The following is a 14720-nucleotide window of genomic DNA, read 5'->3' as shown; positions in this document are numbered from 1 at the left end:
GCTCGGGTCATGATCCCAGCGTCCTGGGATCGAGCCCCACATCGGGCTCCCTGCTCAGCGGGAAGCCTGCTTCTCCCTCTCCCACTCCCCCTGCTTGTGTTCCCTCTCTCGCTGTGTCTCTCTCTGTCAAATAAATAAATAAATTCTTAAAAAAAATATATATATATATATTTATCTTGAAGTTCCACTGGGGTAATGACCAAGTGCCTCCCATATTGATCAATTCTCCCACAGATATAACACGTGTAAACACTGAACCACCAACCCCCCACCCCCGAAATATCCCTAAATCCCTAACAGGCAGTGATGAAAAGCAGGCAGAAACTAGAGAGGGGTCTGCACTTGAAAAAAAGTAACAGCACTGAGTGAATTTCCCAGTTTTTATGGTGTTAATGTAAGGGCAGGCCCCTGGTAGTGCCAAGAGAAACAGCTAAATCCGAAATATAAGCCCATAGTCTTGCTAGTTTGAAGGTCCTAGGATAGGATTTAGGGTGACTACAGGAGCTGCAAAGTGAAAAGGGAAACTACAGAGGAGCAGGCTAAAGAGAGGGAGCCCCAAATTCTATGTATGAACTCTGCCCAAAACTCTGGTTCTTTATGCATATGTGGGCAGACTCCAAGCAAACCTGTTAAGGATAAAATAATAACAGATTTCAGCTGCTCCCACCATAAGGGAGCCAGATTTGAAATCTGATGCAGCCAAGTTAGCTGCCTACAAAAACAAATAAATAAAAAATAATGATCAATACTCCTTGGAGGAATACAACAGAATCCAAAGTCTCTCTAGTGCAACCCCAAATCACTAAACACAGGAAAGGGAAAAGAACGATGGGGAGAAAGATTTTTGCTTTTTATTCCACAAACACCTATGTATTTTGAGTTTAAGATGTGAATGTATTCATGTACTACTTAATGAAGTCAAAAGCAATTAAAATAGTCCACAAAATATTTTATCTTACTCATTCTCATAAGCATAAAGTACCTCTTTAATATCAAATTCACCTCTTCTCAAAAATAGTAATTCTTAAAGTTTTGCATTTCTGTGCTGTTGGTTTTATTTTGAGACATTCTGCTTTATTGGATAAAAAAAAATATCAAAACCATTTTTCTTTTCTTTAAAGTAAAACAAAAGCCAGTGCTATATAAGCCAGAAAAAAAATGGATTGTCAGTAGTTATAAAAAGAATTTTAAGTTAATTTTCAGACTTTTTTTTTTTAAGTAGGCTCCATGCCCAGCGTGGAGCCCAACACTGGGCTTGAACTCACAGCCCTGAGATCAAGACCTGAGCTGAGATCAAGAGTCAGACACTTAACTGACTGAGCCACCCAGGAGCCCCTACTTTTCAGACTTCTAAAGTTTCTCTGGCAAAATCAGTCCTCTTAAGATTACATAAAAATAAGTATCATTTTAGGGCCCCTGGATGGCTCAGTCGTTAAGCGTCTGCCTTCGGCTCAGGTCATGATTCCAGGGTCCTGGGATCGAGCCCCGCATCGGGTCCCTGCTCGGCAGGAAGCCTGCTTCTCCCTCTCCCACTCCCCCTGCTTGTATTCCCTCTCCCGCTGTCTCTCTTTGTCAAATAAATAAAATTAAAAAAAAATAAGTATCATTTTTAACACTGTAAATCTTGAATCAAGCAGCCAGTATGTATTTGATAAGCAATTACTGTATGTCTAATTTTGTACTAAGCACTACAAATTATTTTAAAAACCTAAAACATAAACCAGTGTCTACAATGTAGACTCCAGACTAGACAAACATGAAGGAATCGGTGAATAACAACTGTTTTGCAAAAGCATCCTACACTGATATAATAAAATGCTATATTGTAGCATATAGACACCCAGATAATACTGTATGTATCAATATACTAAATGCAAAAACCAGAGAGGGAGAAGAGGACCATACCTATCATGAAATGCTTCCCTGAACTCCCGCACTGAACACACAGGGTTTATTAACTACATCTCATTTTACATAATTCTTTAACTTGGTATCATAACTCCCATTAAATGAGAGCGCAACTAACGGGCAGGGAGTATCTGACCCTTATTGCATAAAACCCAAAGCACCATTTTGTGGGCCTTGTAGGCACCTAATGAATAGAATTGAAACACTTGGCTTTTTAAAATTCCCATTCACCAACACATTGATCCAGGGAAAAGACCCCAGAGCAATAAAGATGGCACCCGACAACTTTGAAAGGAACCATTCAGTGGACAGAAAGAGTGGTTTTCTTCTTACACTTTTCTGTATTTTCCAGATTCTAAAAAGAAGAACATGTAACATCATTCTAAAACACGTTTATTCCATCAAGGGTCTTGAAGAGCTAGAAATAGGTTAGACTGCAATCTAACAAAATATGCCAGTTCCTCACTGAGGACGTGCTTTCCACCCCTAACTTCTTACCATGACAGCAGAGAGAGCCGACACAGAGCCCAGACAGGTAATGCCCGTGGTAAAGCTAGGGTCCATCATGAATGGGATTATTCCACCCACACTAGCAGCCAGCAAGCCTGCATTAAGTAAGTGCCTCCCAGGAAGCAGGAGAGGGGCAGATTTCAGGATACCTAGGACCAAGCGCAAGTCAGTCAGAAGCTAGCATATGTCATGAAAAACCCCCTCACACACTCTCACACACACACACACACACACACACACACACTCTTAAGTGCATGTCATTTAATCCTAAACTACCAAAATTAAATATCAGAATTTTAAAAAATGGTCCTGAAACATAAAAGCAAATTAGGGCTCTTACATGTAACAAATGTTAACAGAAGTAGGAAAAGTATGGCTCAACTTAACTGTTCTTTACTTTGATCACACAACAATTTCTTTACTCTTTGTCCTAGCATCTTAAAAAGTTACATTTTTCCCGTATGACAAACACAGAAGTTGTTAAGTGTGGTTTCATTTATTTAAAACTTCAAAACAGAGTCCTAGCACATTAGCATTTCTGATTCTATCAACTGAGCCCAAGGGAGCAGAGCCCTGGTTTGCTAGTTGTTTTTGAAACAAAGCATGAGACAAGAGCATTGGAGGCTTGAAGTTCTTTTGTGATTTTTAAGTTTCATGGAAGTTCTCTATTTAATTTTAATGGCTTGATTACTCAGAGGAAAAGACCAGATTTTTATATCACAAGTTAGTTTCTCTATAGACTCACTTATTCATGAAAACACTGAAAATAGCCTCTGTGAGGTTTGGGGGTTCTTTCCCCCACTTCTAGTCTCAGCCATGAGAAGTAGCAAAAGATGGTAAGCCAGAGCCGAAAAATGTGTATGTGTTCAAAATAAGTATGTATGGTGATCACACAAGCTTCTTATTCAACAAGCTTCTCTCTACTCTGGAAAATGTATAAAGTTCATTTCTGTGAACAGGCATCCCTAAATAAGGATTAGGAAGATGTAGTTTTGTTCACATGTATTATCAATTGTCAACTAGTCCCACTACCCCAATTTCTGTGCACTAGCTGTCTGCAGAAGGAATCGCTTCAAAGCTTTGTGAGCTCTGTAAGGATCAATGAAGGGAAGCAATGTCGATGTGGAGGAAGGGTCTTTTATATATCTCTCAGCGCTATATACATTCTTCACCTAACAGGTTCTACCGTGTAGCCATTTTCCGAAACTGACACGGACCCTCAAGCCCCGTAAACAGTAGCTATTGACCCCTCTGTGATGTGGCATCACTTACCCTGCAGCTTTCCGTAGGCAACGAGCGAGCCGCTAAACGTGACCCCACCAATGTAAGTACCGAGGTAGGCCACAACCTTGGTGAGATTTGCAGCTGCGTCCATGGCAAAATGTGGATATTCTATGATGTACTCAGCTATGCAAGTAAGTACAGCTGCCAAACCCACTAAGCTGTGGAATGCAGCAACTAATTGAGGTAAATCAGAAATCTGGATGCGTTTGGCAATTGTCAATCCTGTTGGGAAACGAAAGTCAAAGAGAAATTAAAACTCAACAGACCTTTGAGAGGCAACTACAATAAAGCCAACACCTGAATATTATTCAGCCATAAAAAAGACAGAAATCTTGCCATTTGTGAAAATACTGATGAACCTTGAGGGTATTATGCTAGGGGAAATAAGTCAGACAGAGAAAGACAAATACCATATGATCTCACTTATATATGAAATCTAAAAAAAAAACAAAAAACAAAACAAAAAAAAACCTGGGCACCTGGGTGGCTCAGTCAGTTAGACATCCAACTCTTGGTTTCAGCTCGGGTCATGATCTCAGGGTCATGGGATCGAGCCCTGCATCAGGCTCTGCACTCAGCAGGGAGTCTCTTGACCCTCTCCCTCTGCTCATTTGCTCTCACTTTCTCTCAGATAAATAAATAAAATCTTAAAAAAAAAAAAAAAACCAAGCTCATAGATACTGTGAACAGACTGGTGGTTGCTAGAGAAAGGGGATGCGAGGTGGGCAAAATAGGTGAAGCTTCCAGTTATAAAACAAGTCATAGGGATATAATGTACAGCACATTGACTATAATTAATAGTACTGTATCACATATTTGAAAGCTGCTAAGAGAGTAGATCTTAAAAGTTCTCATCACAAGAAAGAAAATTCTGTAACTATGTATGGTGACAGATGTTTACTAGACTTATTGTGATTATTTTGCTATATATACAAATACAGAATCATTATTTTGTACATCTGAAACTAATATATTATGTCAATTATACCTCAATTTTATTTATTTTATTCTATTTTTAGAGAGAACACATGCATACAGGAAGGGGCAGAGGGAGAGAGAGAATCCCAAGAGGCTCCGTGCTGAGCATGGGGCCTGACACAGGACTCGATCTCACCACCCTGAGATCATCACCTAAACTGAAATCCAGAGTCAGACGCTTAACTGACTGAGCCACCCAGGCGCCCCAATTATACTTCAATTTTTTTTAAAAAGACCACATCTAAGGGTTTCCATCCTTATCTCTAATAAGTATTTATCTGTTTCCTAGTATGGGCTAAATATTCTCTTAAAAGGACCATACAGAAGGTAAGGACACTGGCTATGTATACCCTTTCAAAATAGCAGGTTTTCTCAACACACCTAACCAAGATCCAGCTCCAAAAACCCAAACACACAACACTAACACATGCCTCTTCCATCACAACCCGCAAACACTCCCCTAATACTTCTTCAGATTACTTGAGGCTCCACCCAAACCCTTACCTTCTCCCCACTGCATGAATAACCCAAGCTCTCTTCTCCACAAGCCAAAACTTGCTCCTGAGCACAGGAGAAAACAGCTGGAATATGAAGGCCTGGGTTTTCAGGTGGGTGAGTGGGAGCCGTGTCCAAAGGTAAAGAAATGCAAATACCTGGGTAGTCAATGTCCAAATGAGGAGACTCTGAAAGAGCTGTATGGCTCTAGGTAGGTAATAGAGAAGGGGTGTGCCTCAGAACATTTGCTAAGATCTTGTCTAGAGGTTTTCCTGCCATGAACCTACAGCACATTTTCCTTCGTTCCTTTCCAGGGACTATCAAGAAAGGACACAAAGCTTTCCTGGGGAAGTATAAAAGGAGTCCTAAAGCTACTGTTATACCGGTAAATATACAACCACCAGCGTCTCAGGATAAAAACATGTGCATATATAAATATGTACAAGATTTTTTAATGATATAAAGTTGCACATAATTTTCAAATAATAAAATACACGGTACTCTTTATTGTAAACCCCATATTGCCAATTGACTTTCACAGAATATAATTGTTGACTTTTGCCAAACTCTTGTATCTGTCACCAACCTAGTGTTTGCAACTGATGAAATGAGTGTAGTCCCCACGGGAATGTTGGCTGACATTTTTGTTTGCATTAACAAGTAAGACAAAAGTGAAACGAGATATATGTGAGAACCTCACTCATTGTCAACAATGTGAGCAACAGCTTGACTCTGATAATAGTTTTCAAATACTGGAAGAATATTTGCTCAATTTTTGTGATATTCACAATGTAATGGCTACAGAAACAGCACACTTTTAAGTTTAAGCTGCATTATTAATATTTTCTCCATCACTTTCTTAGGTCTGGACAATCAACAAAACAATAAATGAAATCCAGATTTGTAGTATTTGTTGATTTCCATCGTGTAAATGCAACCACCATGGTCAATTTCAAGCTACCAATGTATGTCATTAAAGATGGAGTTGGGAAGAGATGGACAAAAGCCCACCTTTACACAGTATTTCTAAAAACAGATATAATATGGGTAATCTCAAGATCATAGAAAATAAAATCCAACAAATTAATTAGAAAGTTATGAATAATATAATTAACTTTGTGTCTAATATATTTATTTTGGTGAAGAATCATAGTTGGTATAATTCTCATTAAAATACAAACATTTTAAAACATTTAACATTGAGTAAGTAGATCAACTATGTCCAAAGAGTATGCTAAAAAAATGGGTATGTGTTCCCATAAAGGCAGATTTCCACCAAGTGCTTACCAATGGTACCGCCCAAAGCCATTGCTCCAGACATCTGAGCTAACAATTCTGGGGATGGTTTTAGGCCTCCGAGGGTGGCTGCCAGGCCTCCAGCCACCCCAATCATGCCCAATGCATTGCCAAGACGAGCTGTTCCCTGGGTGGAAAGGCCGGCCAGGGCACCAACACAGCACAGACCTGAGCCCAGATACATGATCTTTTTAAACGAAAGGGAAGAGAAGAGAGAGAGAGACTATCAAAACTTCCAGTCTATTAGCATAGGGAGGACTTCTCTTGAGGAAACATGATTTCCTAAGAACAATTTTAAATTCAGACAATAGAGGGACCAGTCGGACTTCTTCTTTGAATATTTCAATATATTTTCCTATCCATTAGGCATATTAATAAATTAAATACCTTAAATTGTACTTGCAATTATACCATTTATGTAAATTGGTTTCTTTTTGGATTTGATAGCATGCACAAATGCATATAAAAGTACCTAAATTTAAACAGAGTTATGATGGGATCTAGACCTGACCAAACACTATAAAGGAGCCAACCCCGGATGCTGTAAACGCCAGGGACCATAACATACATTTTACTCAAGTCAGTCCCATGAGATTCACAGAAGTTGAAGGAATCATCACCCTCATTTTACAAAAAGAGAAAACCAAAGCTTGAAAAGGTTACATAATTCTTCCAAGGTCACATGATCAGAAAATAGCAAATCTGGGATTCAGACATGGGTTTCTCTGACATACCACTCCAACTCCTCTCAAAAAAGATTTTGTTCACTCAACAAGTAAGAAATGTTGTAAACAGCAGAAACTAAGGGACACATGATTTTTCTGCTGTCAGTTGCAATCTCGTGGTAGGCATTGAAAAGTGATAAAAAATACTGAGTTCAGAACAAAGTTAAGTCTCTATTATAATCATATTGAGAGATGAAACTTCCGAAGTTCAACTTGATTATTTCTGTTTTTTTATAAACATTCATTTTTACACTGTCTTTTTAGATGAATTGAGATAACATCTCCTGGTTACAAGAGATGATGCACTGAATTTGTAGAAGAAAGTAAGTAGGAAAAGAACTAATAGTATTTAACAGAAAAATTTCAGATTCTGTTACTGATTATTTCACTGTATCCCTACAACAATCCATCCAAGTACATAACAACCTTTTGACACTTTTTACAAGTAGAAAACCTGAGGGACAAACAGGTAAACCCATGTTAGCACATTCAGGTAGCAGGCAAATCTGTTTCTAGAATTCAGGGTCGTGAACCTTAGGGGATAGGAATGCTCTATTTGACCAAGATGTTTCTAGAGTTATTATTGTATTTGCTTGGTAGAGCCTGAATTTTGGTAATGATAATATTAAATCTAGTTGGAAAGAAAGCACGGTGGCAAAAATAAAAATTCTCAAAACAGCCTCTTACTTGTTCAATGTTATAACCACTGTAGAGGGCAGCTAAATATCCTCCAACGAAGGTTCCAGCAGGGAGCAGATACAGGTAATTGTATTCTGGGGGATCCGTGGGACGCTTGAACATGTCCAGCATTCTCTGGGTCACCAGAAAGCCGCCTTATCAAAGTAAATATGAAACAGAAAGAGGTATTTTGAGAAACATGATTTTTAAACTGGTACAATTTTTCTATTTTAAGCACATCTTTATCACCTAGGGATAAATATATTAAGTAACATTTTAGAACCTCAAAATTAAAACTTATTCTATCACTCAAGCCAGTTTCATTGAAGGCGGGGAACCCTATATTCAGGAAGAAAACTTGCAATCAGAGTACAGAACTAACTATTTCTGCCTGACTACAAGTAAATAGGCATTCAAACAGCTTGGGAATGCAAAAGATCAAAGGCTAGTATTTTTTTCAAATAGGTTACTCTGTTAAACCTATAATAAGTGATAAAAGAAAAAAATGCCACATCAACAGGCACCGGATTTCTTGGACACATTAACTAATTTTTAGCTACAAAATAGCATCAAATGAGCTTACACAAGTGATATGCTAGGCTTTCAGTTTTCAGAAACACAGGCTAGGATAAGGCAAAGGCTAAAATTTTATCTTAAAAGTATACTCATTTACAGATGTTATGGTGATAGCTATAAGTCAACTTAACTCAAAACTATGCATTCAATAACTTTCCAGTTACCTTGCAGCAAGACAATCATTTGCTTGTTTATTTTGGGGCACTGAGGAAGGGGGTGTTCTTCTATCAAATAGTTTCTAAAAATTACAAATGGGCAAAATAATTTTTCTTCACAGAAAGCATTTATGGTCTGAGTGAAATAATTTTTAAAGGCACAGTTAAATTCTTAAAATCCAAATGTCTAAAAAAGTCCAAATGTCTATTCTATATGGATTTATATTTGCTTCTCACTTCTCCATTAAAAATAGCACTCTAGGGGTGCCTGGGTGGCTCAGTTGTTAAGCATCTGCCTTCGGCTCAGGTCATGATCCCAGGGTTCTGGGATCGAGCCCCCACGTCAGGCTCCCTGCTCAGCGGGAAACCTGCTTCCCCCTCTCCCACTCCCCCTGCTTGTGTTCCCTCTCTCACTGTGTCTCTCTGTCAAATAAATAAAAAATAAAATATTAAAAAAAAAATAGCACTCTAGGGGGTGCCTGGCTGGCTCAGTTGGAAGAGTAGGCGACTCTTGATCTTGGGGTCGTGAGTTCAAGCCCCATGCTGGGTGTAGAGCTTGCTGAAATAATTTTTTTTTAAATAGCACTCTGGGCTCTCTCACCACCACTGCCATCATACCTGCAATGTTGACTGAGGAAATAAATGTAGCAAGAGCGGCAAGGCCCTGAGAAGTTGTGGAAGGATACAATTGTCCTCCCATCAGTGCCAACCCACCAACTGCAGTCAACCCTAGGAAGAAAGAAGCAAGATGGTGAATGGTTACAGAGACAAGGCCAAATGAAGTGTCACAGCTGTAGGATCTCACGTGGACAGACACAACGGAGAAAGTCCTCACACACCATTGTAACTGAAGTACTCTTGTGGGCAAAGAGTTAACAAAACTTTTTCTCCTTCTGCATAAAAATTTGGCCTCCCTTTAACTTGCTAGCTCTGTTCCCCTGATAAAGATCTAAATCGATAATGTTATTGGACAAGAGGTAACAAGGGACCGCGGGTGGATAAACTGCTTCTGAACTGGAAGGATCTATGCATGAACTAGAAAAATATGATAGCAAAGCCATGACGTTGAGCTTTCCAGAGTATGGTGCCCCTTGGAATTAGCCACGCTCCCGGCAGAGCCCCCTGCAGCTGTGCCTAGAGCCCTGGCAGCATGAGGCTTCCAAGCCAGGACCGGCCCACACCTGTCCCAGCTGGGTCTCACTCCTCAGATCTGAGCATCACTGGGGGCCAAAGAGAAGAGCTCCTGGGCAGCTGTGTGGACGCCACGCGGACCACTGTGAAGACTCGCACCACCAGCCTGATGCTCGGCTGATGCTCGGCTACCCTGCCTGGGCAGCTGTTTCCTGTTCCAAAGGCTTCAGAGTGAATCTGATGACAGGCATGGCCTACTTACTACAGACTTGCTAGGCTAGATGTTTAGATGAATCTAAGAGCCCCTAAAGGATGCTACAATTACAATTCTGTGATATCAGAGGAATCCTTTCTTTAAAGGAAATTACTATCAAAAGGAAGAAGAATGGCCCTGCCCTGCTTGAAATGGGAGCAGCCCCAAGGCCTGACAAGCTTGCTGGGCCCCTCACTTCTAGACCCACCCTCACCCCCTCAGGGAGCCCAAGCCACCACAACCACCACCTCAAGAGGCCAAGCCATACAATTTGTAAACAAAGACTTTGGAAACGTCATTGAAAGCAGTTGCAGAGTTGAATAAGCCCATGAAAACCTAAAATGAGGGGAAACAAGAGAGGACCAAACCTGAGATTGCATTAGTCACAGACATCAGTGGTGAGTGGAGAGCAGGGGTCACTCCCCAGACGGTGTGGTAGCCCACGATGCCGGCCAAGCCAAAAGTGGTCACCATCTGGGAAAAGGCTAAATTGGGTGCCACAGTGCCCAAACCCAGCATCCCAGTGAGACCTACAGAAAGAGAAGAGTATGAGCTGACCTCCAATTACCTCAAGATTAAAAGCACGCACACCCACACACAAACATGTGAAACAGTCAATGCTTTTAAATTCTGCACCTGATACGGAGTTTGCCAATAATGAGATTTTTTACACATTTCATGATGGGGGCCAGGGGAGGTTAAAGGTATTATGAACAAAACTCAACTTCCTGACCACCATCTCCCAAAATAAAATAAGCTGTAAAGATCTAGTAAAATTTATGAGTCACCTTAATAACAATTTCCCCATTGTCCTCTTCCCTGTTTTGACTTTCACTGACGATGCCACATGTGTTTATACAAGTGCTTTTGTTCCAGAATTACAGACCTACACAGGATCTACCAAAGCATTTTCTACTTGGGCAAGACACGACCTTTACAAGACAGGACTTTTTTGAAGCCAATTTCATGTCACTCAGCTTTGGCTGAGGAAGAAGGATTTTAAAAGAGTAGGAAGGATTTCATTCACTCCAGCACCTCCCCAAAACATATGGCCTCCACCTCCCACCCCCCCACCCCCCGGGACAGAGGTTTTGCAATTGCTCCTGAAGCTGGACCGGACTGCTGGCCAGGGCAGTCAGCTCCAGCCTCAACACCAAGTCAGCAAACAGGATTTTACAAAGAAAAGGAAAAAAAAAAAACAAATTAAATTAAGAATGTGCAGAATACAAACAGTCAGCTCTGAACATACATCTTTAATTATTGCCTTCCCTAATAGCAAACATGTGGATGGCTGTTCTGCAACAGAAGGAAGGGTTACCTAGTGGTCAGTAAAAACAGAATGTGAATGGGGGACCAGGGAGCTGGAATTCAACTTTCTTGAGTAAGGTACTTTTTTTCCCCGTGTTATGAAGTATTTCTTTATAAGTGGCACAGCTAGAACATCTAGGAATTGACATTAATTTTACTTTAGATCATGTAATAAGACTGCAGTTTTAATTTATATTTCCCTACCCAAATATAAAATGCCCAGGGTTCCAATACATGGCCTGTTAACCATCTGGAGGGAGAGTAGACAGAATATTGTTTTGTGTTCTAGTTAAACATCAGAGAAGCTGTATAGAGTTGTGGTTAAAAATATGTTTTCATAAGCCAGATTGCCTCGTTCAAACTGTGGGTCTACTGCTTGCTAGCTGTGAGATTTCAGGCAAGTTACTTAACTTCTCTGTGCTATACTCTCATCATCTGTAAAATTATTAACCCTCTCTGTCCTCACCTGGAGAAAGAAAATAATAATATGCCCACCTCACTGAGGTCTTGTAAAGAGTAAATAGGTTAAGGCATATGAAGTGTTTAGTGCAATGCCTAGCATTCAATAAATGACCACATTAATCAAGCAGCACTAAATTATCATAATCTGGAGTCCATTCTTTTGTTGGGCATCTAAGATAGAAATCACCTATCTAAAGGGTTTTTTTTATCAACTCTTTAGTAAACTAATGTCTTTTCTATAGTATATTTAATAATGTCAACTATGCTATTTCTATACTCTTTGTAACAAAGGAAAGAGAAAGGCAGAGAAAAAAAGAAAAGGAAAAGAAAGCAAATCATATTCTTTGGAGAATGCTATTCAAATGGATTCCTAACACACATAAAAGAAAAATGCTTGTTTTTATTATAAAGGAGGAAGTTTAAGGTAAAGAAAAACAAATATAAGGACATTCTTTTATTCCCTAAAATATGCTAATGTCGTATCTATTAAAATGCAATAAACCTTCACTTAACAAATGAGACAGAAACCTAGAAAAATAAACCATCATACATGCCGCACTGTATTTCCTCACGAATCGCAAAGAGAAATGGAAATTTACAATCCTTCCAAGAATCCTCTCCAGGTACAATATAATAATCTGGTTTCTTTTTTTTTTTTTTAAACAAGTAAGTGCAAGTAGGGACACTGCCCCATTTATTCACCATGTTCACAACTAGAGGCTTTTGCTGAGACTTGCTCTTTATTCAAGGAGAGTTACATATTTCTCTTTCAAACATCTGGGCTCGCATGGGAATTTGGAGAATGCTGAGGCTACAAGAATTGTGTGCCTGGTGCTGGTCCTTAATTCTTTATAGTTTGCTTTTGTTTGGTTTTTGCTTTGGCTCCAAGTAGATCTAAATATTTTTAATTCATTCGATGAGAGAGAAACCAATTTAAAACCAAATGTCCCTATTTCAGACTCTTAACAATTCATAACCAGAATGAATATTTACCATTATTTTACAGTGACTGCTTAATGTTTTCATGAAGGCGAACTAAAAAGCAAAGAATTTGTGTTAAACTGTAAAGAAATGAAACTTAAAAATTGAATTTTTTTTACTAGGTGAAGAACTTAGGATGTTAGACAAACGGTCAAGGGCCATACCTGTCTCCTACTGTTTATTCTTCAACGCAAACATGTGGTTCCCCAGTCTTACACAACGTGCAGATGATCACAACTGATGTTTTATAACTCGTAAAGATAAATAAATAACCATATTTACAGGCACTTAACACCAACACAATCTGACACAGATCACTACTCGATATATTTGATGTAAGATAAAACTCCTAACAGCTATATTTTAAATGTTTTCTATGAAAGAAAAGCATTATCAGCCCGTCTATGCTTTCACACACATTCATTCCAGTATCTAGCGAGCACCTGCATCTCTGGGGTCAGCCATCCATCGGTGCGGTCTCCAAGGCCACGGAGGTGAGGCTAGTAACACATTTACGAAAACTTGCTTCTAACAGGCCCACTTCCTCATGGAATCCAAAGGAGGACAACAGGATCTCATTCACTGATCTTGACAATTAATGCATTTCTTACAAAATCCAAACAATCAGGACTCAACCCTCATGAATGGGGTCCTCACCTGCTGTATATGCGGAAGCCGTAGTCATCGTCTTCCTGAAGGGGGTGACGGTAGCTGCTTTCTCAGCTTCCAGCTCAGCCACTGTCTTCGGTTTTACTGGGGCACCTTGAGGAATATTTTTCGGGGTGGGAGCAGGGAAAATCACGTCGCCATCCTAATAGAAATTAGAAAAATAGAAATTTTTTTAACAGTCAATCCAGCATTTCAAAAACACAGAAGGTAGTGACTCTCCTGGGGGGGGGGGGGGGGATTGTTCTTTTAAATATAATTTTTTAAAAGATTTATTTTTTTTAAGGATTTTATTTATTTATTTGACAGAGAGAGAGAGACACAGCGAGAGAGGGAACAGAAGCAGGGGGAGTGGGAGAGGGAGAAGCAGGCTTCCCGTGGAGCAGGGAGCCCGACGTGGGGCTCGATCCCAGGACCCCGGGATCATGACCTGAGCCGAAGGCAGACACTTAACGACTGAGCCACCCAGGCGTCCCTAAAAGATTTATTTTTAAGCAATCACTACACCCAATGTGGGGCTTGAACTTACAACCCCAAGATCAAGCGTGGCATGCTCTATTGACTGAGCCAGCCAAGAGCCCCTTATATATAATCTTAAATAAATTCATGTCACTTATAACTTACTTTATATAAATACATATGTGTATACAAATATAGAATGTTTGTTATGCATGGATACATAATTTCTATGTGCACAGAACATATATGGAAAAACATAGATCAATCCTCTAAAAGGAAATAGGTGGCAAGGGGAAAGTTTTTTACTTTATTCAGTTCTGGTTTTTTGTTTTGTTTGCTTCTGTTTTTCAAAAGCAATGCATATTTCGGATGAGTTCATGTGTATATAAGCCTTTGTGATTTTTTCTTTAAATCGTTCTGCATTTCTAAACACTTTTTATTGGTATAAACCCAACACATCAACCCTTTATTAGATTATATCTCAATTCCAAAATAGGATCCTTCCATAAACAGAAATCCTAAAACACATTTCTAATGAAAACTCAGAAAGGAACAGGTCTCTTTACTTACCTTCATCACTACAGTTCCTCTAATGACATGACCCATTGTACCAAAGTCAAAGTCGTCTTTCACTTCAAAATAAAAATTATCTTTGTCAGGGCTGATGGCCTTCAGGAGCTTGGTGATGTTGTTGGAATATAAGGTGCTGGCCTGCGTGGCCATTCGGCTGGGAAGGTCTGTGTAGCCTATGTGAGTAACTCCCTACATGAACAAAAATACAATCAGAAAGGTCTAATTCTATCTGTTCACATTCCTTCTAGGACACTCCTCAGTCATAGTCAAGGCTAAGCTGTG

The 14720-nt window shown here is 39.6% G+C and overlaps 1 protein-coding gene across 6 annotated transcripts in view; it reads right to left on the bottom strand.

Annotated features, from left to right (window-relative positions):
- Positions 1-14720, bottom strand: part of NNT (nicotinamide nucleotide transhydrogenase) — an 89912-nt gene that overhangs the window by 30636 nt on the left and 44556 nt on the right. For all 6 annotated transcript variants that reach the window (XM_032415213.1, XM_032415211.1, XM_032415214.1 and 3 more), the window contains exons 9-16: positions 14436-14627; positions 13398-13551; positions 10358-10519; positions 9224-9334; positions 7884-8029; positions 6463-6658; positions 3691-3924; positions 2407-2567 (exon numbers count right to left, since the gene is read on the bottom strand). In XM_032415213.1, coding sequence (XP_032271104.1) covers positions 2407-2567; positions 3691-3924; positions 6463-6658; positions 7884-8029; positions 9224-9334; positions 10358-10519; positions 13398-13551; positions 14436-14627 — 1356 coding nt within the window. The remainder of the gene's footprint in view (positions 1-2406; positions 2568-3690; positions 3925-6462; positions 6659-7883; positions 8030-9223; positions 9335-10357; positions 10520-13397; positions 13552-14435; positions 14628-14720) is intronic.

This window comes from Phoca vitulina, unplaced genomic scaffold, assembly GCF_004348235.1.
Source record: "Phoca vitulina isolate PV1807 unplaced genomic scaffold, GSC_HSeal_1.0 scaffold17, whole genome shotgun sequence".
In the NCBI taxonomy this organism is placed as follows: domain Eukaryota; kingdom Metazoa; phylum Chordata; class Mammalia; order Carnivora; family Phocidae; genus Phoca; species Phoca vitulina.
Note: the sequence above shows the minus strand (reverse complement) of the source record. Positions and strands in the feature narration are given on the sequence as shown.